The sequence below is a fragment of the Scyliorhinus torazame genome, chromosome 1 (genome assembly GCF_047496885.1).
Source record: "Scyliorhinus torazame isolate Kashiwa2021f chromosome 1, sScyTor2.1, whole genome shotgun sequence".
NCBI lineage: Eukaryota > Metazoa > Chordata > Chondrichthyes > Carcharhiniformes > Scyliorhinidae > Scyliorhinus > Scyliorhinus torazame.
In genome coordinates this window covers 77,143,331-77,166,939 of record NC_092707.1, presented here as the reverse complement: position 1 = coordinate 77,166,939, position 23,609 = coordinate 77,143,331, and the positions used below count along the sequence as shown (strand labels likewise).

Genomic DNA, 23,609 nt, shown 5'->3' with positions numbered 1-23,609 from the left:
GGCACCGGATATTTGGCGGGGGTGGGAATCGTGCCGCGCCGGTTGGCGTGCCCCCCCCCGGCGATACCCCAGCCCGCGATGGGCCGAAGTCCCGCTGCTGGAATGCCTGTCCCACCGGCGAGAATCAAACCACCTCTCTTACCGGCGGGACAAGGCGGCGCGGGCGGGCTCCGGGGTCCTGGGGGGGGGGCGCGGGGCGATCTGGCCCCGGGGGGTGCCCCCACGGTGGCCTGGCCCGCGATCGGGGCCCACCGATCCGTGGGCGGGTCTGTGCCATGGGGGCACTCTTTTCCTTCCGCCTTCGCCATGGTCTCCACTATGGCGGAGGCGGAAGAGACCCCCTCCACTGCGCATGTGCGGGGATGCCGTGAGCGGCCGCTGACGCTCCCGCGCATGCGCCGCACGGCAAAGTCATTTCCGCGCCAGCTGGCGGGGCACCAAAGGTCTTTCCCGCCAGCTGGCAGGGCAGAAATCAGTCCGGCGCGGGCCTAGCCCCTGAAGGTGAGGGCTTGGCCCCTCAAGATGCGGAGAATTCCGCACCTTTGGGGCGGCGCGATGCCGGACTGATTCGCTCCGTTTTTGGCGCCGGTCGGCGGACATTGCGCTGATTGCGGAGAATCCCGCCCCAAATTCTTGAGGATTTGAAACAAGGCTTGAAGATTTGCCTAGTTGTTTGATGGACAGTTCTGTGGTTAAAAGATACAAGGCTGAGAAAGGAATTAAACAGAAGTAAAACTTGGAAAGCTAAGAACCACTTTGGACTGGTTCCTGGAAAAACTGAAAGACTACTTAAGGGGCAGTGTAAATTATACTTGTGAAGTGAGTTTTTTGGTTATATTAAAAGTAAAAGGGAAAGGTCTGTGTTACGGTTTAAAGTGTAAGTTGCCTACAAGAATCGTGGGCGGGATTCTCTGATCCTGAGGCTAAGTGTTGATGCCGCCGTAAATGCCTTAGCATTTTACGATGGCGCCAACAGGCCCCCAGGATCAGCGATCCTGCGCCTCACAGGGGGCCAGCATGGCACTGGAGCGACTCATGCAGCTCCAGCTGCCGATACCAGCGTGAAACGGGGGCCGCGGGTCTGCGCATGTGCACTGCAGCCGCTGCGAATTCGCGCATGTGCAATACGACCGGCGCGAACGCGCGCATGTGCACTAGTTACCTTCTCTGCGCCGGCTCCAACGCAACATGGCGGAGAGCTGCAGGGGTCCAGCACGGAGGAACATAGGCCCCCACCAGGAGAAGCCTGCCCGCCGATCGCAGGCCAGGCCACAGTGGAGGCTCCCCCCCTACCAGGCCCCCCCCCCCCCCCCCCCCCCCCCCCCCCCCGCAGGATGTATGCCGAGGTCCCACCGGGTAGGACCACACGTGAACACCGCCGGCAGGACTCGGCCTATCTCGGCGGCCACTCGGCCCAACGCGCGCGGAGAATTGCCAGGGGGGCCGCGTGGATTCTCCGGTGCTTTTAGTTTGTCTGTTACAGTGGAAGTTTTGAAATGTCAAATCTTGTTATTGTTTTGTTTTGCTCTTGACGTAGCATAAGCTGCTTCCTTGATGTGCACTCTGACAAAGGAAGGTTCAGACTTGCTGATAGCTTTAACACGTTTATTAAACGCCTGAGTCATTGTCTTCCAAGACCATATCATCACGTTTTGTGTCGGAGCTGGCATTGGGCTCGTGATGTCCAAAGAAGAATTCAAGGTCTGAGTCATAGTCTTCAAGGACTGTATCATCTCTTTGGGCAGTGCTAACTGCTTGTTGCAGGGTTCTGCAGAGGTTACTTTCAACTACTGGTCGGATTTCAGGCATTGTGCTGTCGTTCCAGGTGAAATAATCTGGTTTTGAGGCTTTAAATTTTTTTCCCCGTGTTTTGGGACATTTCCCCTTTAAGTGGGCATGGTCCGGGGCCTCTGACATCATGAAGCATGTGACGTAGTGCGTAGGAAGCGATTGCGCATGTGCAGATCGCTGTTCCTTTACTTGGGGCCTTATTCTCAATTGCGCATACGCGGCTTCTTGTGCATGCGCAAACGGACCTACCCGTTCTGTGCGCTCTTCGCGCAACTGCACATGTGCAGCACCTTTTCCAAGATGGCTGCAATTCAAAACTGCCGTTCGTTGCTGCAAGCCTACCTCACGGTGAGTTTTGGCGCCTCTTTTACCTTTTCTTCTTGTACAGAATTCTTGGAATTTGTCCAGGACTGCCTGGAAATCGCTCTTGTTTTGCCCCTTTGGGTATTTGAAGGTTTGGAAGATTTCAGCTGCTTCTGGACCTGCGATCGTAAGTAGAAGCTTTATTTTCTCTGCATCCGCCACGCCATCTAGGTCGGACGCTACCAGGTAGATCTCGAATCTCTGCCTGAACCAACGGCAGTTTTCACTGAGATTGCCTTGGCACCTGAACTGCTGTGGAACCGGAATCTCGAACATCATCTTGCCTGGCTGCTGTTGCTGGTCGTCACTGTTTGCTGAGTTTTAACTATATGGATTGAAACAGTTCACTCCTGGAACCATGTTTTGTTATGCTCTTGACATAGCATAAGCTGCTTCCTTGATGTGCACTCTGACAAAGGAAGGTTCAGACTTGGAGATAGCTTAAACACGTTTATTAAACTATTAACAATTCTCCTACTTGGATTCGACGCTACTGTTAATCCTGCTATAGCTACTCAGACTGACAAACCAGTCTGCTACAATCCACGTGGTGGGTGTGATGATCAATAAACCCTGTGTCTGTACTCACTGAGTGTCTCCACTGGAAAGAGGAAGATCATGTGTGCAGTGTCCTTATATATGAGTTGGTGTAATGCCCTCCTGTGGTAGTGTCACCTCTGTGTGTATCTTGAATGCCCATTGGCCGTGTCCTATCTTACTGACCTATTGGTTGACTGTCTGTGTGTCATGTCTCTGGTGTTCCCTCTCTGTCTAGCTAGGTATAGTGTATGTACATTAACCCTTTGTGTACTTACAGTGATGTATATCACCACAGTTATGTCAGCCTTTCAGCTATCAACTGGAAGTACAAATTTATTTTTTTTAAGTTATCTGATTCCACACTGGATCATACCACCAGTAAAATGCTATGAGTGAAATGTTATGTGTAAGGAATAAGAGATCCTTTTACAGATGAAGATGAAAATAGGGTCTCAATGTGAACTGCAGTGGATACATATAATTACTGAAAAACAGCATAACATCTATAAGACGAATTCCATTGACAATGCCTCATTGAGTCACATTACTTTGTATCACAATATTGAACACATAAAATCTAATGAAGCAAAAGTAAACTGTTGTGAATACTGGAAACAAGAAATGTTAGAATTGTTGGAAATGTTCAGCAAGTCAGGCAATGGTGTTCTGACAAAAGGTCATCAACCTGAAACATAACTATTTCTCGATCCATAGATGCTACCTGACCTGCTGAGTATTTCCAGCATTTTCTGTTTCTATCTCAAAATCTGTTAAGCATCCTGTGCCTTGCTGAGTAAAATCGATTCATTTAACATCAGGCAAATTTTACTTACATGTTTATAAAACCGAAAAAAAGAATATGTAATGAATGACTTAAATGCAGAATGATTTTTCAATTTAAGGTAGATGTCTCATCGAGGCAGTTGCCTAAGAGCTAACTTATTCAAATAAAAAAATGCAAGGAAAAGAAACTGGAACGTGGCCCAATGAATCATTGGAAGAGCGTGAAGATGCAAAAATAGCAGTAATTCTTCACTAACTTGATTAATACAAATTAAAAGTAGGATGATAACTTTATTATAGGTCTCCAGCATTGAATAATAAAGACACAGATGAGTAGAACATTCCAAAGTCGAAATACAAAAATAACTACAAAATACGAATATTGGAACCTTACCTCCACGATGAATGATGAGTAAATGACAAGGTGGGGCTTCTTTGGTGCATTTGTTATGGCACTTTAACCTAGTAAGAAAGAATCATTGAAACATTGTTAAAGGAAAATACCTTCATATCCATACCAATATCAGTTGCCTCTTTCCTACATTTTGCCTATATTTTAAGCTGCTATGATTTCTCGTGATCTTAGGTTATCTCAAAAATAAAGTACCAATCCCTTTGCTGACAGGGGAGGGAGGTTGGTCATTTAGGTCGTTGCCAATTACTTGTTTGGCATGATGCACTCTGGTCAACCCAGCTGCTCATCAATCCCCTCTCGATTTGTGGCATTTTATTGCAGGCCTCAGCGGAACGAATGTCAGTTATTATAATAGCAAACTACTGATGGCGGATGATGGAGGTGGGTGGAGGTGTAAGCCTCTGGTAAGAATCGTGACATGGAATGTCCGTGGATTAAATGGCCTGGCCAAGAGGTTCTGGTTTTGTGCACACCTGAAGAGTTTCAGAGCGTAGGTGATTTTCTTGAAATGAAAATCGCTTATTGTCACAAGTAGGCTTTAAATGAAGTTACTGTGAAAAGCCCCTAGTCGCCATATTCCGGCGCCTGTTCGGGGAGGCTGTTACGGGAATTGAACCGTGCTGCTGGCCTGCCTTGGTCTGCTTTCCAAAGCCAGCGATTTAGCCCTGTGCTAAACAGCCCCTAAGGAGACTCATCTCCGGGTGAAGGACCAGGTTTGGCTGAGGAAGGGATGGGTGGGATAAATATTTCATTCGGAGTTTGACTCAAAGTCGAGGGGAGGTGGCCATTATGTTGAGCAAAACAGAGTTTGTGGGAGCCAGGGAGGTGCGGGATCAGGGGAAGGTTTGTGATAATGAATGGAGTGTTAGAGGGGACGCTGGTCGTGTTAGTCAACGTGTATGCGCCTAACTGGGTCGACGCTGGGTCCGTAAAGAGCTTACTGGGGGTGATTCAGGACTTATATACGCACCAGCTGGATATGGGTGGTTACTTTAACTGTGTGATGGAGCCGGAGGTGGACAGGTCGACCCCAAGTCGATGGATAGATCGAGGATGTGAACGCACTATCATTTAATATGGCATGGGAGCAGTTCAGGTATTTGGGGATCCAGGTGACGCATGAGTGGGCCACGGTGCACAGATGGAACTTGACAGCGTTAGTGTCACCTCTCTGACTGCCCGGTGAAGGATGCTTTTGAATTGGAGGTTGGATATGCCACCAGGTGTGGAGGCCTGGTTGAGGGATACATATGACTTTCTCCGGCTGGAGAAGATAAAGTTCGCTCTGAGGGGGTCGAAGTGCAGTGGAGGCCGTTCATGACTTTATTTGGGGAGCTGTTCATCATGGGGGAGGGAGGGAGGGATAAAAAGGGGAAAAACTGTGCAAAATGTTGAACTATGTTGTGTTGGATTGTGTATTTCGTTGAAATTGTATATTTTTGGGAAAAAAAATGTTTAAAAAATAAAAGCAAAATACTGCGGACGCTGGAAACCTGGAATAATAACAGAACATGTTGGAGGGACTTAGCGGGCCTGGCAAAATCTGTGGAGAGAGAAGCAAAGTCAACAATTTAGAGTCCCCATGATTGTTCTGAAGAAGTGTCATACGGACTTAAAACATTGGGTGGGATTTTCCGGCCAGTGGGATCTTCTGGCCCCATCGACAAACAGTAGGAAACCCCGTTGACAGTGGCAGGACCGGAAGTTTCTGCTGCTGGCGAATGATGGGCTGCCTCCAGAAAGGTGGGTGGGGTGGGGGGAGGGGGAGAGAAAGAGTTCTGCCCATAAACTCTGCTCCTCTCTCCTCCGATGTTTCAAGACGTGCTGGGTTTGTCTCAGCATATTATGTTTTTATTTCATGTCAGCTATTGGTGGTTATCTGTTGCTCAGGACATCTACATCCTCTGGCAACGTGCACTTTTACATGCATGTTATAGGCTGCAGCCTAGATTTTACTACGCTGTGATTGACAGCTGTCTGGATTGTTGAATTTCATTTCCCTTCACACTTAAATGGATATCAAATACGCAGCTGTGAAACTAACTGCAATGTTTATGAACATCTAGCTATGACTGATAGTTCTTGGATCACATCAAAAGCAGTTAAGTGCTCTCACTTCCTCTTTTTCTCTGCAGAAACCAGAGCGTCTCTATCAAATCTCCTTTTAGCCTTCTTCTTTCCATGGAGAACAGTCCCAACTTCTCCAATCTATCCTCATAACTGAAGTTTCTCATTGCTGGAAGCTTTTCTTGGAAACCTCTTTTTTTCACTCTCTCCAATATGTTCACATTGCAAGAAAAAAATCTGGAGGTAGACATCGGTTAATACTACATTTAGAATTTATATGCATTTTAGCCAACAATGGAAGGCTATATTTTATTTGTTTCCGAATTTTCGTGAGCTGATGACTATAAAAATGGATTCCCACATGTCAGCCCTGGCTCAATGGGTAGCACGCTCGTCTCTGGAGGGGCAAGGTTGGGCATCTAGACCCACTCCAAAGACCTGAGCACAACAATCTGGCCTGAAACTTCAGTGCGGAACTTTACTTTTGGGTGAGATGTTAAACTGAAGCCCAGGTTCCTCTCTTTGGTGGACATAAGAGATCCAGTGGTTTTATTTCAAACAGCAGGAGTTATATCCCTCATGTCACAGGATCACACAATCTACAGTGCAGAAGGAGTCTGCACCGGCCGCTACAAAGAGCACCCCACCCTATCCCCACAACCCAACAACCCCCACTCAACCTCTTTGGACACTATGGGCAATTCAGCATGGCCAATCCACCTAACCCGCACATCTTTGGACTGTGGGAGGAAACCGGAGCAGCCGGAGGAAACCCGCGCAGACACGGGGAGAACGTGCAGACTCCGCCAAACAGTGACCCAAGCTGGGAATTGAACCTGGGACTCTGGAGCTGTTAAGCAACTGTGCTAACCATTATGCTACCATGTTGCCCCTGGCCATAACTTAACCCTCAGCCAATTTCACTTCAAAATGGTCTGGTCATAAACACATTGCGATTGGTGGGAGCTTGCTGTGTGCAAATAATTCCTGCGTTCCTAAGTCAGATTGACCACACTTCAGAAGTACGTAACTGGCTGTAAAGCACCAGTTTTTTCTCTTTTACATTAACACTAAAATCAGAAAACAGTTGAAAATATATTCTGAAGTACTTGATTTGGTTCCATACTTGCAGTTTTTGCATTTCAAGCCAAAAAGCATGCCTTTCCCACACACTGTGCAGGTCTGAGACATCCAATACTTGGTGGAAAATCTACAAGAAAAAGAGTTAAGATCAGTCACTTGAATCAATATTATTAATTATATTTAAACAAAATTACAGTAACCAGGAAGGAGAAAGTAAAATGCACACTACATTAATTCAATGTAAACTGTAAATCGTTATCAGCTATAGTAAAACCACTATGATACATTTTTCTGAAGTAATATGTTTGTAGATGCTACATTTATTGTTATATATATTGGGGAATAAAGGTAATTAAAATATTGTTGGGTTATCTTGAAGTTAGCACAACCAGTACATTGTTTGGACTTTTCAAAGCATATCTCTACTACCATAGTATGCTACCAGAGATGGATTAAAGAAAATACCCAGTTTACTGCTGAGACAGACTGAGGACGAGGGACGTCATTCTCCGACCCCCTGCCGGGTCGGAGAATCGCCGGGGGCCGCCGTGAATCCCGCCCCCGCCGGTTGCCGAAGTCTCCGGCACCGGAGATTCGGCGGGGGCGGGAATCGCGCCGCGCCGGTTGGCGGGCTCCCCCCCGCTCGATTCTCCGGCCCGGATGGGCCGAAGTCCCGCTGATAAATTGCCTGTCCCGCCGGCGTAAATTAAAGTACCTATTTACCGGCGGGACAAGGCGGCGTGGGCGGGCTCCGGGGTCCTGGGGGGGGGCGCGGGGCGATCTGGCCCCGGGGGGTGCCCCCACGGTGGCCTGGCCCGCGATAGGGGCCCACCGATCCGCGGGTGGGCCTCTGCCTTTCTGTTCCGCCTCCGCCACGGTCTCCACCATGGCGGAGGCGGAAGAGACTCCCTCCACTGCGCATGCGCGGGAAACTTTCAGCGGGCGCTGACGCTCCCGCGCATGCGCCGCCCGGAGATGTCATTTCCGCGCCAGCTGGCGTGGCAACAAAGGCCGTTTCCGCCAGCTGGCGGGGCGGAAATTCCTCCGGCGTCGGCCTAGCCCCTCAATGTTGGGGCTCGGCCCCCAAAGATGCGGAGCATTCCGCACCTTTGGGGCGGCGCGATGTCCGTCTGATTGGCGCCGTTTCGGGAGAATTTCGCCCATGCTCTCCAGGATTCCCCAAAAAAGAACTCTAAAAATCTAATTTATCCTAACTACAAACTGGTGCTGCATTCTACTTAATGGGCAATGGCAGATGTGACCATTGTGGACCATAACTCAGTTTGCAATCAATTAGAAGAGCAAGAGATAGAAGAAGGTGAGAAAAGGCCTGTGGGCCTCCAAGTCCATTCCTCCCACTAACTATGTAACGGCTCTCATCATGGACAAAATCAAGATTTAGGAGGGGTATTTTTCAAGATAGTTTCGGTAACAGGCTTACCACCAACTGTATCAAGAAGAGACCCACACTTGCTCTAAGCGATGAGCTCAATGGCCGACAGCAACCAACTCTCTGAATAGCGATAAGCGGGGCTTTGAAGACAGGGACTATATAACTTCTACAATGACAACTAACACAAGCTATCTGGGTCCTCCACAAACCACCTGTAACTCTATAGGCTTCACCCTTAACTACCCATCTCTTGGTGAGAATTAGAATGCAGAATGGATTTGACTGAATCCAATTTTAAAATGCAGGCAACAAACACACCTTTCCTAAGCCAATGGGGTTCTCTTTAGTGTCTTTGTTATGACAACATCAAGGCCAGGTTTGTCATTTGAACACATCCTTGGGCATGGGAGCAGTAATGGTTTCTCAGCCAGAACAAACCTGCTGGGGACATGTTGGCCAGTGGAGGCCCCATGAGGTAAGCTTTCTTTTCGGTTTCGTGGGGGCCAAGCGGAGCAGAAGGAAACCCTGGGCCATCTATGCCCAGATTCCATAACCTTCTCCATCATCCATTGATGTGAAATCCCTTCCCAGAGCTCTCCAGTACCAAGAGTCTCGTACCAGAGACCATTCCTGTGCATCTCTATTGCTGCCCCAATTCCTGCTCCCAACGATTCCTGTCAACTTCAGATCGAGTCACCACCAAAGTACTTAAAGTATTAGAGGGCCACTGCTGGCTGTGGAAGTATATCATGGCAAGCATTACCAATATAACAGGAGAAATCAGGAAAACAAACATTAAACAATGTAATGCAATGCACATACGAACATGCACTATCTCATACATTGCTGTAAAAAAATACAAAACAAGAATAAAAGTGAAGCAAAAAAAGGAACATAATGAAACTCAAACTCAAACTTCAAAAAAAATTCCGATTAAGGAGCAATTTAACATGGCCAATCAAACTACCCTGCACATCTTTGGGTTGTGGGGGTGATACCCACTCAGACACGGGGAGAATGTGCAAACTCCACACGGACAGTGACCCGGGATCAAACCCAGGTCTTTGGTGCTGTGAGGCAGCAATGCTAACCACTCCGTCACCGTGCCGCCCCGAAACGATAGCTTTTCAAGTAAACTGAAGTTCAACATATTTACTAAGTTAGTGAAGAATTTTACTGAAGTCCTTGTGGGAGGTCAGGGGTTAACAGAATGTGAGTAATGTTTCTGACAGAACTGAGGTAGCATTAAGGTTTTTCCATTTATCTTGTCCCTAGAATGACTGATGGCTTAACCTGTTACAATAAGTTCACTAGCAAATGCACTGACCCATTACAAACCTAGGGCAGCACAGTAGCACAAGCGGATAGCACTGTGGCTTCACAGCACCAGGGTCCCAGGTTCGATTCCCTGCTGGGTCACTGTCTGTGCGGAGTCTGCACCTTCTCCCCGTGTCTGCGTGGGTTTCCTCCGGGTGCTCCGGTTTCCTCCCACAGTCCAAAGACGTGCAGGTTAGGTGGATTGGCCATGGTAAATTGCCCTTAGTGACCAAAAAGGTTAGGAGGGGTTATTGGGTTACGGGGATAGGGTGGAAGTGAGGGATTAAGTGGGTCGGTGCAGACTTGATGGGCCGAATGGCCTCCTCCTGCACTGTATGTTCTATATATTCTCCTTAAAAAAAGGAGGCTCTGTTTTAGTGAAGAAAATATCTTTTCCAAATAAATTAGGACAAAAATTGAAAATTAAGTATGTTTTCCAAACAGCATGGGCAACCTAATCATTTTTTTGGCTGATGTTCAATGAGGTCAGCAAGTCTGGAATAGCTTTATTCAACATTGTAAAAGAATTACACTTCAGAGGGTTACTTTCTTCCCTCAAGTGTTCAATGAGTATCAAGGTATATTCCTAAGTCAAGGTTTTTCCTAGAAAACAAAACACTGAACTTGAAGTATGTTTCAAAACATAAACCTAGCCTCTTGTCACAAAAGGTGAGTCACTAGCTCTTAGCATCTTGACTGAGTTTGGTGTGGATTGGTTTGGCAGTGGATGAAGGAGTTGTGAAAGATTATGGATAGAATTTTACATTTCCCCATGTAGGTTTGTAAGGTTTGGTCGTAAAATTCTTCGGATAGCCTTCCCACCGTCTTATCTGCTCCGGCCCACCCCAACCTCTCTGCAATTTTAGCATGGAATAGTCAAGGCCTAGTTCAGCCCACCTGCCTTTTCCCCAGTTGAGGCCCTTAAATGGTCAATTAATGATCACTTAAGGGTCATTTCCCGCCCAGCCTCAACTTTCAGGCTGGCGAGAGGGATTCAGGGGCAGGGGGTAAGCCTGAAAAGTCACCCCACTCAGGCCTTGGATGAGGAGGTGGGGTGGCACTTCCTTTCAACATTGGGCACCCACCAAAAAGGTATGGCCCCTGTGGGTGCTTCCACCCCCTGCCACTCCACCAACAGCTCCAAACCCTCTGCCCATGTCTCTGGGTCTCATCTCACCTCTCCGTCCTGAGATCCCCAAACCTACCTGGTCTTAGACTCCCAGGATTTAGACTCTGGAGATGGTTCTGCCCATTGCAGCTTCTGGGACTAGAGAGCTGCCGGCCACTCGTATTGGTCGGAAGCTCGCTGAGGTGGGACTTCCTCCCAAATGAGGGGCGGAAACCCTGCCATCCGAAAAATCCTGGTCAATGAGATATTTGTTCTTCAAAAGGTTTTTCTTTCCCTGGTGAGCGAACAACTTGATCCTCGCTTACTGATAAAATCAGTACCACTGCTGCCCCCACGCTGCAGTAACAACTCATCATTTGTTTTATACTGTGTTATAATTGCTTCAGAATTCAAATCAAATTTTAATTTCCTCTTATAGAATTTTGTTATTTATAGAATATTTCCTTTATGATGTGGAGATGCCGGCGTTGGACTGGGGTGAGCACAGTAAGAAGTCTTACAACACCAGGTTAAAGTCCAACAGGTTTGTTTCGATGTCACTAGCTTTCGGAGTGCTGCTCCTTCCTCAGGTGAATGAAGAGGTGGGTTCCAGAAATATATATATATATGTCTATGTATATGTTTCTGGAACCCACTTCTTCATTCACCTGAAGAAGGAGCTGTACTCCAAAAGCTAGTGATTTGAAACAAAGTTATTGGACTTTAACCTGGTGTAGTAAGACTTCTTACTGTCCTTTAGGTTAGGTGAAGTAGCATTAGCTGGAAACATCACTCAGAGATCACAACGGTGGAGTAGGAGGTGTTCTCCTAAGATTGACTTAAGATCCATCAGAGAGAACAGGCACCACTTTGAAATGGGGAGTGAAAGAAAGAGAAAGAACATGAATAACAAACAAACGTGTTGGGCAGCATGGTAGCACAGTGGTTAGCACTGTTACTTCACAGCTCCAGGGTCCGAAGATTCGCTTCCAAGCTTGGGTCACTGTCTGTGCGGAGTCTGCACGTTCTCCTCGTGTTTGTGTGGGTTTCCTCCGGGTGCTCCGGTTTCCTCCCCCAGTCCCAAAATGTGCACGTTAGGTGGTTTGGCCATGATAAATTGCCCATAGTGTCCAAAAAAGGTTAGGTGGGGTTACGGGGATAGGGTGGAGGCGTGTACTTAAGGGTGTTCTTTCCAAGGGCTGGTGCAGACCCGATGGGCTGAATGGCCTCCTTCTGCACTGCAAATTCTATGATTCTGTGAAATGGACAACGCAAAGTAAAAGAAATGGATAGAGAGCAAATCTGAAATAGAGAGTGGTGTAATCTACACAAGCCCATGGGGCAGGGCTGATTAGGCTCCCTGTGAGTCTCATGGAGTATGAGCTTCCCGCTGAAGGGCGGAACTCCCTCATCAGTGGGTGAGCAAATCAGGATATAAAATCCTCGGCCCGAATGTGGGCTGGGAGCGGGTAGTCCCTTCTGGGACCAGTGTACAGAGAGGGCAGCATTCTCCGTCCTGCCACACCCATTTTCTTGTGTGGTGTGCCCCCACCGGCAGCAGGATCCTCCGTCTCGGCAGCCGGCCAATGGCGTTTCCCATAATGGACACCCACACGGGAAATCCGCAGGCGTGGGTGCGCTGCCAGCGAAGTGGAGGATCCCGCCGACGGAAAATCCAGCCCGGAGTCTTCCTTCTACTGTAAATAAACCTATTGTTCCTTACGTTTCCTATGTGCCCACTTCTTCTGTAGAAGAGGGGAAGGAAAGAGAGAAATGAAATTCAAAGAAGACAGAATTAATTTGAAAGAGAGAGGGACCAAATATGGGGAAACAGAATGAGATAGAAATAGAGGGAGAAAACTCAACAGAAATAAAGACGAAGATATCTTCGTATCAAACATAATCTGGTGAGTTTGATCATGTCAAGCTCCTTCATAATTTAATTATGTGTATGCAGTGCTCAAGATTTAGCAGTTTTATTCACTCATTTGTGAAAGTCCAGATAGTTGTCAGCTCCAGTGGGTTCCCTTTGCTTTAGCACATTTTGATGCCATTCAAAGATTGCTTATGGTTAACAGTCAATTTTCCTTTCCCTGTTAAGAAACTAAGGAATAATTTAGATATCACGGGCGTCATTCTCCGACCCCCCGCCGGGTCGGAGAATGGGCGTTGGCCGCCGTGAATCCCGCCCCCGCCGTAGTCTCCGGTACCGGAGATTGGGCGGGGCGGGAATCGGGCCGCGCCGGTTGGCGGGACCCCCCTCTGGATTCTCCGGCCCGGATGGGCCGAAGTCCCGCCCAGGAATTGCCTGTCCCGTCGGCGTAAATCAAAGCTGGTATTTACCGGCGGGACCAGGCGGCGTGGGCTGGCACCGGGGTCCTGGGGGGGGGGGCGCGGGGCGATCTGACCCCGGGGGGTGCCCCCACGGTGGCCTGGCCTGCGATCGGGGCCCACCGATCCGCGGGCGGTCCTGTGCCGTGGGGGCACTCTTTCCCTTCCGCCTCCGCCACGGTCTCCACCATGGCGGAGGCGGAAGAGACTCTCCCCACTGCGCATGCGCGGGAAACTGACAGCGGCCGCTGACGCTCCTGTGCATGCGCCAGGAAACTGTCAGCGGCCGCTGACGCTCCCGCGCATGCGCTGCATTTCCGCGCCAGCTGGCGGGGCAACAAACGCCATTTCCGCCAGCTGGCGGGGCGGAAATCCGTCCGGCGTCGGCCTAGCCCCTCAATGTTGGGGCTAGGCCGCCAAAGATGCGGAGCATTCCGCACCTTTTGGCCGGCGCGATGCCCGTCTGATTGGCGCCGTGTTTGGCGCCCGTCAGCGGACATCGCGCCGTTAAGGGAGAATTTCGCCCCACATGTTTACTTTTACTGGTTTACTACCCCAACTGTTGCTTCTATAGTTGTGGTTAAGACTTGTTGATGACTATTTAATAGGAGTTACTTTTTTAAAATCACATCATGCACTCTGCCATACCTGTGTTTTATTGAATTCCCCAGATCTCTGCGAGGAATCTGTGGGGACCATCGAGGCACTGACAATGTATCTAACAAAGAGAAAAGAGACAAAGGTAAATGGGATAATTGGCCAATGACTCTAAAATTATACACACAAAACACAGCGACAGCAATATTACAGTTGTATTTATTTCAAAATCATTTCAATGAAGCAAGTGAATAAGTATAATTTCACAGTCTTATTTTTAAAAATTATTTCTGAGCATCACTGACAAGGCCCATTCCTAATTACCCTGGTGGCTTACGCGGCCATTTCATAGGGCAGTTAAGAGGCAACCACATTGCTGTGGATCTGGAGTCACATGTCGGCCATGTGAGAATGGCAGATTTCTTTCCTTAAACAAAAGGAAATTAAAGGGCATCAGTGAATCAAGTCAGTTTTTATGACAATCAACCTGGTCACTAGCTTTACAATGATCAAAAATTGAATTTAAATTTCACTATCTGCTATGACGGGATTTGAATCCATTACTAGTCCAATAACATACCACTGTGCCATCATCAGTGTCGTAAAGTTTGTACAGCAAATAGTCATATTGTTTCAATTTATATCCTTGATTATTATGTAAATCTTCACACTCTACGGGCTGGATTCTCCGCAGCCCCGCAGCCAAATCGCGTTTGGCGCAGGGGTGGAGAATCCACTTTTACGCCCGATTTGGGTCCGGCGCCACTCCCACGATTCTCCGGTCCCCAGAGAATCGCTCATGCGCGATTTATGGGGTGCGGCTGGGGGGCCATTGCCAGAGGCCCTCCCAGCGATGCTCCGGTCCCGACAGGCCGACTTCCCGACAGCGTGGTTCTAACCATGTCTGACCGGTCGGGACTTTTGCGCGGCGGCTGCGGACTTAGGTGAGGGGCGGGGGGGATCAAGTACCGAGGGGGGCCTTATGGGCGGCGATCGGGCAGATTAGATGAAGCGGCATGGGGCAGATCATTGGGACCTTCTTTGTTGGTCCAGGCCCGCCAGCTGGGTCTGCCAGCGCATTCGCGCAGCCGCTGGAGGACGCCGCCATGCGCATGCGGGGACTCGGAACCAGAAGTGCGGTGCCCATTCGCGCAGCGAAGGCTGTGAGAAGCACTCCGGGGCCCTGCCAGCCCCCTTCAGGTAGATGAATAGGTCTTAATTTTTTTAAGGAAAGTCTGGCGTGAAATGCCAGCGTCTTTACGCCAGCATGGGACATAGCCCCATTTTTGGAGAATCCAGCCCATTTTTGTTTAAATTCCACTTTTGTCTATTATTTTTGTATCTTTAAAAATATTCAAAAGAAACACTGCTGGCGCTCTATGAGTAGCACTAAAAGATCCCAACTGCAACACTTATACTGCCGAGTATCAGTTCAGACTTAATGTGCTCGAGTGCGGGTTGGAGGAGTTTGTTAGTTCTAAAAAGCAGCAAAGTGAAAGTGGTGATGCTTCCATCTGTTTTATTAGGGGCAATTAAGATCCATAATTAAATCTATTTTCAATCTGACAGTGAAAGTCTCACCAAACTTTCAAACATTACTAACACATGTTAATTATGTGAGAATATGAAGAGGGTGCGGCTCACTGGGATGTATTTGATGTTTATTATTCCTCCAAGTGGCAAAAGTACTTCAGTTTTGCTACTTACATAATTGCAAACAAACTCAAAGCACCAAAGCTCAAAAGGCTACAGGGGCAAAACTAACTTCAAGAACCAACTTTGATGGTGGAGGAACAGACAACAAGAAAGCTTAAAAGAGACAAAATCTGCTCACAAGTCTGATCAAAATACTTGGAGATTCAACTTTCTTCTCCCTTCCTCAACACCATTGTGTTCAACTTCCTGAGTCTGTTGCATCTTGTCAAGGTCTCATTAGTGTTCTTTCAAGCAATACCACAGAGAGCAATTTACACAGTGGTTGGAATGCTTCAGGCACACAGGTATCTTAATGGTGCCATTGGGTCTGCTGTCCAGTTTGCTTTGGTAAAAGGAATTTTCTCACTCAGAATTCCTTTATCAAAGTAAAGTATCAGTCTGCAACAACACTGACAAAGGATGACACCATGCAGGACAAGTGTAATTCGCTTGGTTGGTAGACCATCCGCCACCTCAAACAACCATTCCTTCTACCAGCAGCACAGAATGGATGCAGTTGAAAATTGTTATGTTTTGGTTGTGGAGGTGGTAAAGATGCACATGGAGGGCGAAATTCTCCCCCAACGGCGCGATGTCCGCCGACTGGCGCCAAAGACAGCGCCAATCAGACGGGTATCGCGCCGACCCAAAGGTGCGGAATGCTCCGCATCTTTGGCGGCCTAGCCCCAACATTGAGGGGCTAGGCCGACGCCGGAGGGACTTCCGCCCCGCCAGCTGGCGGAAATGGCGTTTGTTGCCCCGCCAGCTGGCGCAGAAATGCGGCACATGCGCGGGAGCGTCAGCGGCCGCTGACAGTTTCGCGGCGCATGCGTGGGAGCGTCAGCGGCCGCTGAAAGGTTCCCGCGCATGCGCAGTGGGGAGAGTCTCTTCCGCCTCCGCCATGGTGGAGGCCGTGGCGGAGGCGGAAGGGAAAGAGTGCCCCCACGGCACAGGCCCGCCCGCGGATCGGTGGGCCCCGATCGCGGGCCAGGCCACCGCGGGGGCACCCCCGGGGTCAGATCGCCCCGCGCCCCCCCCCAGGACCCCGGAGCCCGCACACGCCGCCTGGTCCCGCCGGTAAATACCAGGTTTGATTTACGTCGGCGGGACAGGCAATTTCTGGGCGGGACTTCGGCCCATCCGGGCCGGAGAATTGAACGGGGTGTCCCGCCAACCGGCGTGGCCCGATTCCCGCCCCCGCCCAATCTCCGGTACCGGAGACTTCGGCGGGGGCGGGATTCACGGCGGCCAATGGCCATTCTCCGACCCGGCGGGGGGTCGGAGAATGACGCCCGGAACATCTAGGGCGGGATTCTCCCATCCTGCAGCTATGTGCCGGCTCAAACGGAGAATCCGCAGGAGTTTAATGCGAAGAAAATCGGCGCGAACCTCACCGATTCCAGTACCAGCAAGGGGTAGAACCGGCACCGACCAAAACTCCTGCCTCCCCCGGCAAAAACGCCTGAGAATGGCAGGGTCCCGGGCCACGGCTGATGGCCTGCAGCGGTCGCGGCGTACATCATGGCGCCGGCCATGCGCAGATCCAACCTGCCCCACAGCCCACTCTCTGGCCACCCACCCATCAGTCCCCCCAGCCCTCGCAGAAGCCCCTCCAGCCCTCGCAGAAGCCCCCCTGGCATGGATCCTGGCTGAGTATGGCGGCGCTGGATACAGTCCACAGCTGTCACGCTGGTTTCACAATTTGTGTGATCACACGTGACCGGCGCCGTCGGGAGCCCGGCACATCGGGGGGGGGGGGGGTATCGCGAGTGGGCCGGCCGTTGATGCACCAATGGCATTGCGACTGTGCACGGAGTGGGTCATGATGACGCCATTTCAGAGGGTGCGGAGAATCGCAAACTGGCATCAAATCAGCACTGGTCCCGATTCCAGCATCATGAGACCATAAGACATAGGAGCAGATTTAGGCCACTCGGCCCATCGAGTCTGCTCCGCCATTCAATCATGGCTGATATTTTTCTCATCCCCATTCTCCTGCCTCCTCCCCATAACCCCTGATCACCTTATTGATAAAAAAACCTATCTATTTTTGTTTTAAAGACACTTAGTGGTTTGGCCTCCGCAGCCTTCTGCGGCAAAGAGTTCCACAGATTCACCACCCTCTGGCTGAAGAAATTCCTCCTCATCTCCGTTTTAAAGGATCATCCCTATAGTCTGAGATTGTATCCTCTGCTTCTAGTTTTTCCTACAAGTGGAAACATTCTCTCCACATACACTCTATCCAGGCCACGCAGTATCCTGTAAGTTTCAATAATATCCCCCTCATCCTTCTAAACTCCAACGAGTACAGACCTAGAGTCCTCAACTGTTCCTCATACGACAAGCTATTCATTGCAGGGATTATTTTTGTGAACCTCCTCTGGACCCTTTTCAAGGCCAGCACATCCTTCTTTAGATACGGGGCCCAAAACTGCTCACAATACTCCAAATGGGGTCTGACCAGAGCCTTATATAGCCTCAGAAGAACATCCCTGGTCTTGTATTCTAGCCCTCTCAACATGAATGCTAACATTGCATTTGCCTTCCTAACTGCCGACTGAACCTGCACGTTAACCTTAAAAGAATCGTGAACAAGGAATCCCAAGTCCCTTTGTGCTTCTGATTTCCTAAACATCTTCCCATTTAGAAAGTGGTCTATGCCTCCATTTCTCCTTCCAAAGTGCTTAACCTCACACTTTTCCACATTGTATTCCATCTGCCACTTCTTTGCCCACTCTCCTCGCCTGTCCAAGTCCGCCTGCTTCCTCAATATTACCTGCCCCTCTACAGATCTTTGTATCATCTGCAAACTTAGCAACAGTGCCTTCAGTTCCTCCCTCCAGATCATTAATGTATATTGTGAAAAGCTGTGGTCCCAGCACAGACCCCTGAGGCACACCACTAGTCACTGGCTGCCATCCTGAAAAGGGTCCGTTTATCCCCATTCTCTGCCTTCTGCCAGTCAGCCAATCCTCAATCCATACTAGGATCTTACCCTGAACACCATGGGCTCTTAACTTATTTAACAGTCTCCAATGTGGCACCTTGTCAAAGGCCTTCTACAAATCTAAATAAATCAAGTCCACTGGTTCTCCTTTGTCTAACTTCCTTACTTCCTCAAAGAACTCTAACAGATTTGTCAGACATGACCTCCCCTTGACGAAGCCGTGCTGACTCAGTCCTATTCTATCATGCACTTCCAAGTACTCCGCGATCTCATCTTTAAAATGGACTCTAAATTCTTACCAATGACCGAAGTCAGGATAACCGGCCTATAATTTCCCGTCTTCTGCCTCCCTCCCTTCTTTAACAGTGGTGTTACATTCGCCACTTTCCAGTCCTCTGGGACCCTTCCTGCCTCCAGTGATCTCTGAAAGATCATCATCAATGCCTCCACAATCTCCTCAGCTATCTCTTTTAGGGCCCTGGGGTGTAGTCCATCCGGTCCAAGTGATTTATTCACCTTCAGACCTTTCAGTTTCCCCAGAACCTTCTCCTTAGTAATGGTCACTGCACTCCCCTATGCCCCCTGGTTCTCCTGGAGCTCTGGCATCCCATTGGTGTCTCCCACCGTGAAGTAACTATTCAGTCCGTCTGCCATTTCTTTGTTTCCTATTATTATTTCTCCAGCCACATCGGAATCGATTCTCCGCCCAATTGCTGATTACAATATCGGCATTGGGCAACGGTGAATCCCACCCCTAGGTCTTTGACTAGTATGATAGTTTATTAACGAAATGAACATGTGGAAAGGTAATTAACGAACTGTGATACAAACAGTAATAAATAAGTGAATTCTCCTGGAACTACTTCTAATGCGACTGTCCTCTAGTACGACTTATTACCAACTGCCAATCTGTGGAGTCACGTGGTGGAACACCGTCCCCACCTGTTGGTCAGAGGTCGTGCATCCAACTAAATACATTGCTATGCATATCACCACATCCCCCTTTCTTTGGAAATGTGAATGTTTAACAAATATAACTGTGCTTTACTAAACATGATATGCATAATAATTTCAAACATGTACATATCTAACTGTGCTTTACAAAACATGGTACGCGTAACACTTTCAAACATGTCCCTTGTACATAGTTGATTACATGTTCAGTCTTTCAGGTTAACGACATCTTGTTGGTCTCCTGAATCTTGACTGAATACGTAATCTTTTTTCATCTTTCGAAAGACTGGTCTTTGAGTCACTCTTTCAGCCTTTTGAAGCGATGCTTCCTGCTCCGTGTGTCTTCTTGTACATTGGCCTTATTGCCGATGCTTGTGTCTTCACTGTAACGGCTGATACCCAGGCGACCAACTGTGACCTCGACTCTTCTCTGACCCTGCCTTCTCTTTTTTATAATAGGCTCTTTCCTTCTCCTTTTCTTCTTAGCTTTAGTGGCATCATCCGTGAAGTTGGTGCAGTTCACACTCACATCTCCCTGTGCACCTAGAGCATCATTCTTGCTACTGATCTCGGCCAAGGGCCGTTTCTGGATCCCTTGCTGCAATGGCTGCTTCTGGATCTTTTACTGTAGTAGCTGCTTTTGGATTGTCTGATGTAATAGGTATCTCTGGATCTTCTGCTATAATAGCTGTCTCTGGATCATCTGTTGTGAAAGCTGTTTCTAGCTCTTCTGCCACAATAGCTGATTCTGGAGCCTTTGCTGTATTGACGTGTTTTCGTTAATCTAAGGTGCTTGCTGCATGCCCATCAACTGATAAGGCAACTATTGGCAGCATACTTTTGGACACTTCTGATGTTGCCAGCAAGTTTGCAACTTCAGGAATGATCTGCAAACCCTTGCATTCTGGTATCTTAGCTGGATCAATGTCCTCAATATAAGGGTCATCTGGACTCAAAACATGAGCTCTTTTCTCTCCCTATGGATGCTGCCAGACCTGCTGAGATTTTCCAGCATTTTCTCTTTGGTATTAGGCATTACTTCTTCACTTTGTGTTTTAATCTCAATTAGTGGCTCATCCTCATCTGATATAATGATACATGCTTCGTCTGTTGTTGTAGAACTGCATGAAAATGTATCTATCTGTTGTTGGTACAAGTTTTTTGATGGACTGGCATCGAGTACTTCCTGCACAGACGGATGCCCCTTGTTACCACCTCATCACTAATGACAAAGAAACTAAATACACTTTTATAGTTTTCCTCTTCTGGCTAATCATCTGCTTCTTCACTTTCCTCATCGTATTCATCATCATCGTAATCATAATCATCATCGTAATCATCAATCACCATAATCGTAATCATCATTATCGTCTGCAATAATGTCTCCTGTGAAGTACAACACTGCTCGTGGAATTATGTGTTCATGCAAGAAGTGACCAATTTCAAAGTCAGCAGTGAGTCTCACTGCAGAACATTCATCCAGCTCCCCATCCTCTGGAACTACAGAAGAAATTTTAAAAATTGAAGAAAGAGTCATTTGGTACAGTTTTCATCACTGTTCTACCAGTGTGCCAACCCTTATGCATCTGCTTCATTTTAATGGTCTTCATTGTGATGTTTTTTCCTTTCTTCCGGTCGATCTTTGAAGAGATAACAAATAGGTTAGACCAAGGAGAGCCAATGGATGTTATCTATCTTGACTTCCAAAAGGCCTTTGATAAGGTGCCTCACGGGAGACTGCTGAGTAAAATAAGGGCCCATGGTATTCGAGGCAAGGTACTAACATGGATTGATGATTGGCTGTCAGGCAGAGAGTTGGGATAAAAGGTCCTTTTTCGGAATGGCAACCGGTGACGAGTGGTGTCCCACAGGGTTCAGTGTTGGGGCCACAGCTGTTCTCTTTATATATTAACGATCTAGATGACGGGACTGGGGGTATTCTGGCTAAGTTTGCCGGTGATACAAAGATAGGTGGAGGGGCAGGTAGTATGGAGGAGGTGGGGAGGCTGCAGAAAGATTTAGACAGTTTAGGAGAGTGGTCCAAGAAATGGCTGATGAAATTCAACGTGGGCAAGTGTGAGGTCTTGCACTTTGGAAAAAAGAATAGAGGCATGGACTATTTTCTAAACGGTGACAAAATTCATAATGCTGAAGTGCAAAGGGACTTGGGAGTCCTAGTCCAGGATTCTCTAAAGGTAAACTTGCAGGTTGAGTCCGTAATTAAGAAAGCAAATGCAATGTTGTCATTCATCTCAAGAGGCTTGGAATATAAAAGCAGGGATGTACTTCTGAAGCTTTATAAAGCACTAGTTAGGCCCCATTTAGAATACTGTGAGCAATTTTGGGCCCCACACCTCAGGAAGGACATACTGGCACTGGAGCGGGTCCAGCGGAGATTCACACGGATGATCCCAGGAATGGTAGGCTTAACATACGATGAACGTCTGAGGATCCTGGGATTATATTCATTGGAGTTTAGGAGGTTGAGGGGAGATCTAATAGAAACTTACAAGATAACGAATGGCTTAGATAGGGTGGATGCAGGGAAGTTGTTTCCATTAGCAGGGCAGACTAGGAACCGGGGGCACAGCCTTAGAATAAAAGGGAGTCACTTTAGAACAGAGATGAGGAGAAATTTCTTCAGCCAGAGAGTGGTGGGTCTGTGGAATTCATTGCCACAGAGGGCGGTAGAGGCCGGGACGTTGAGAGTCTTTAAGACAGAAGTTGATAAATTCTTGATTTCTCAAGGAATTAAGGGCTATGGAGAGAGAGCGGGTAAATGGAGTTGAAATCAGCCATGATTGAATGGTGGAGTGGACTCGATGGGCCGAATGGCCTTACTTCCACTCCTATGTCTTATGGTCTTATGATCTGGCATCCTGTGCAGCCTATAATTTCTCATTAAAAAGAGAAACATTTGGAGTCATCAAGCTGTGACTCCATCTGGTATGTTTTTGTCACTGCTTCATTTGTAAAATATTCATTTGGCTGTAACTTAACTCCAGAGTAAAACTCATTGGCTGTCCAGGATCTGAAAATTTCACCTGTAAATATTGTAAATGCTTTAAGACGGGCTCATCATGCTCCTGTATCATGTCACTGAGCAAATCCACATTTTTGAAGACTGTAAACCAGAATTCTGGAATTCCTTTTGGCTCCTCCATCTCTTCATCTAGTTTTTCTTCCTCCACCTTCATTTTTGCTTTCATCTCATCGGATAACTGAACCACTTCATCTGGTTGCCATTTGCAATGATTCTCTGTCGCAGCACGATCTGGAATGTACAGCTGCTCAACTAGGTTCAGTGCCTCACATGCTTCCACTCCTATGATGGACTCCCGTTGCGTGTCCACAATGGAAAATGTTATGGTGTGACTACAAGGATAAGAGTGGTCCGAGGATGAATGTGCTAAATTGGGGGAAGGCTAATTATAACAATATTAGGCGGGAACTGAAGAACATAGATTGGGGGCGGATGTTTGAGGGCAAATCAACATCTGACATGTGGGAGGCTTTCAAGTGTCAGTTGAAAGGAATACAGGACAGGCATGTTCCTGTGAGGAAGAAAGATAAATACGGCAATTTTCGGGAACCTTGGATGGCGAGTGATATTGTAGGCCTCGTCAAAAAGAAAAAGGAGGCATTTGTCAGGGCTAAAAGGCTGGGAACAGACGAAGCCTGTGTGGCATATAAGGAAAGTAGGAAGGAACTTAAGCAAGGAGTCAGGAGGGCTAGAAGGGGTCATGAAAAGGCATTGGCAAATAGGGTTAAGGAAAATCCCAAGGCTTTTTACACTTACATAAAAAGTAAGAGGGTAGCCAGGGAAAGGGTTGGCCCACTGAAGGATAGGCAAGGGAATCTATGTGTGGAGCCAGAGGAAATGGGCGAGGTACTAAATGAATACTTTGCATCAGTATTCACCAAAGAGAAGGAATTGGTAGATGTTGAGTCTGGAGAAGGGGGTGTAGATAGCCTGGGTCACATTGTGATCCAAAAAGACGAGGTGTTGGGTGTCTTAAAAAATATTAAGGTAGATAAGTCCCCAGGGCCGGATGGGATCTACCCCAGAATACTGAAGGAGGCTGGAGAGGAAATTGCTGAGGCCTTGACAGAAATCTTTGGATCCTCGCTGTCTTCAGGGGATGTCCCGGAGGACTGGAGAATAGCCAATGTTGTTCCTCTGTTTAAGAAGGGTGGCAGGGATAATCCCGGGAACTACAGGCCG

At 48.1% G+C, this 23,609-nt stretch overlaps 1 protein-coding gene across 1 annotated transcript in view; it reads right to left on the bottom strand.

Annotated features, from left to right (window-relative positions):
• Positions 1–23,609, bottom strand: part of ksr2 (kinase suppressor of ras 2) — an 815,194-nt gene that overhangs the window by 278,402 nt on the left and 513,183 nt on the right. The window contains exons 6-8 of the mRNA XM_072496823.1: positions 13,840–13,909; positions 7,086–7,169; positions 3,872–3,939 (exon numbers count right to left, since the gene is read on the bottom strand). Of these exons, the coding sequence (XP_072352924.1) occupies positions 3,872–3,939; positions 7,086–7,169; positions 13,840–13,909 (222 nt within the window). The remainder of the gene's footprint in view (positions 1–3,871; positions 3,940–7,085; positions 7,170–13,839; positions 13,910–23,609) is intronic.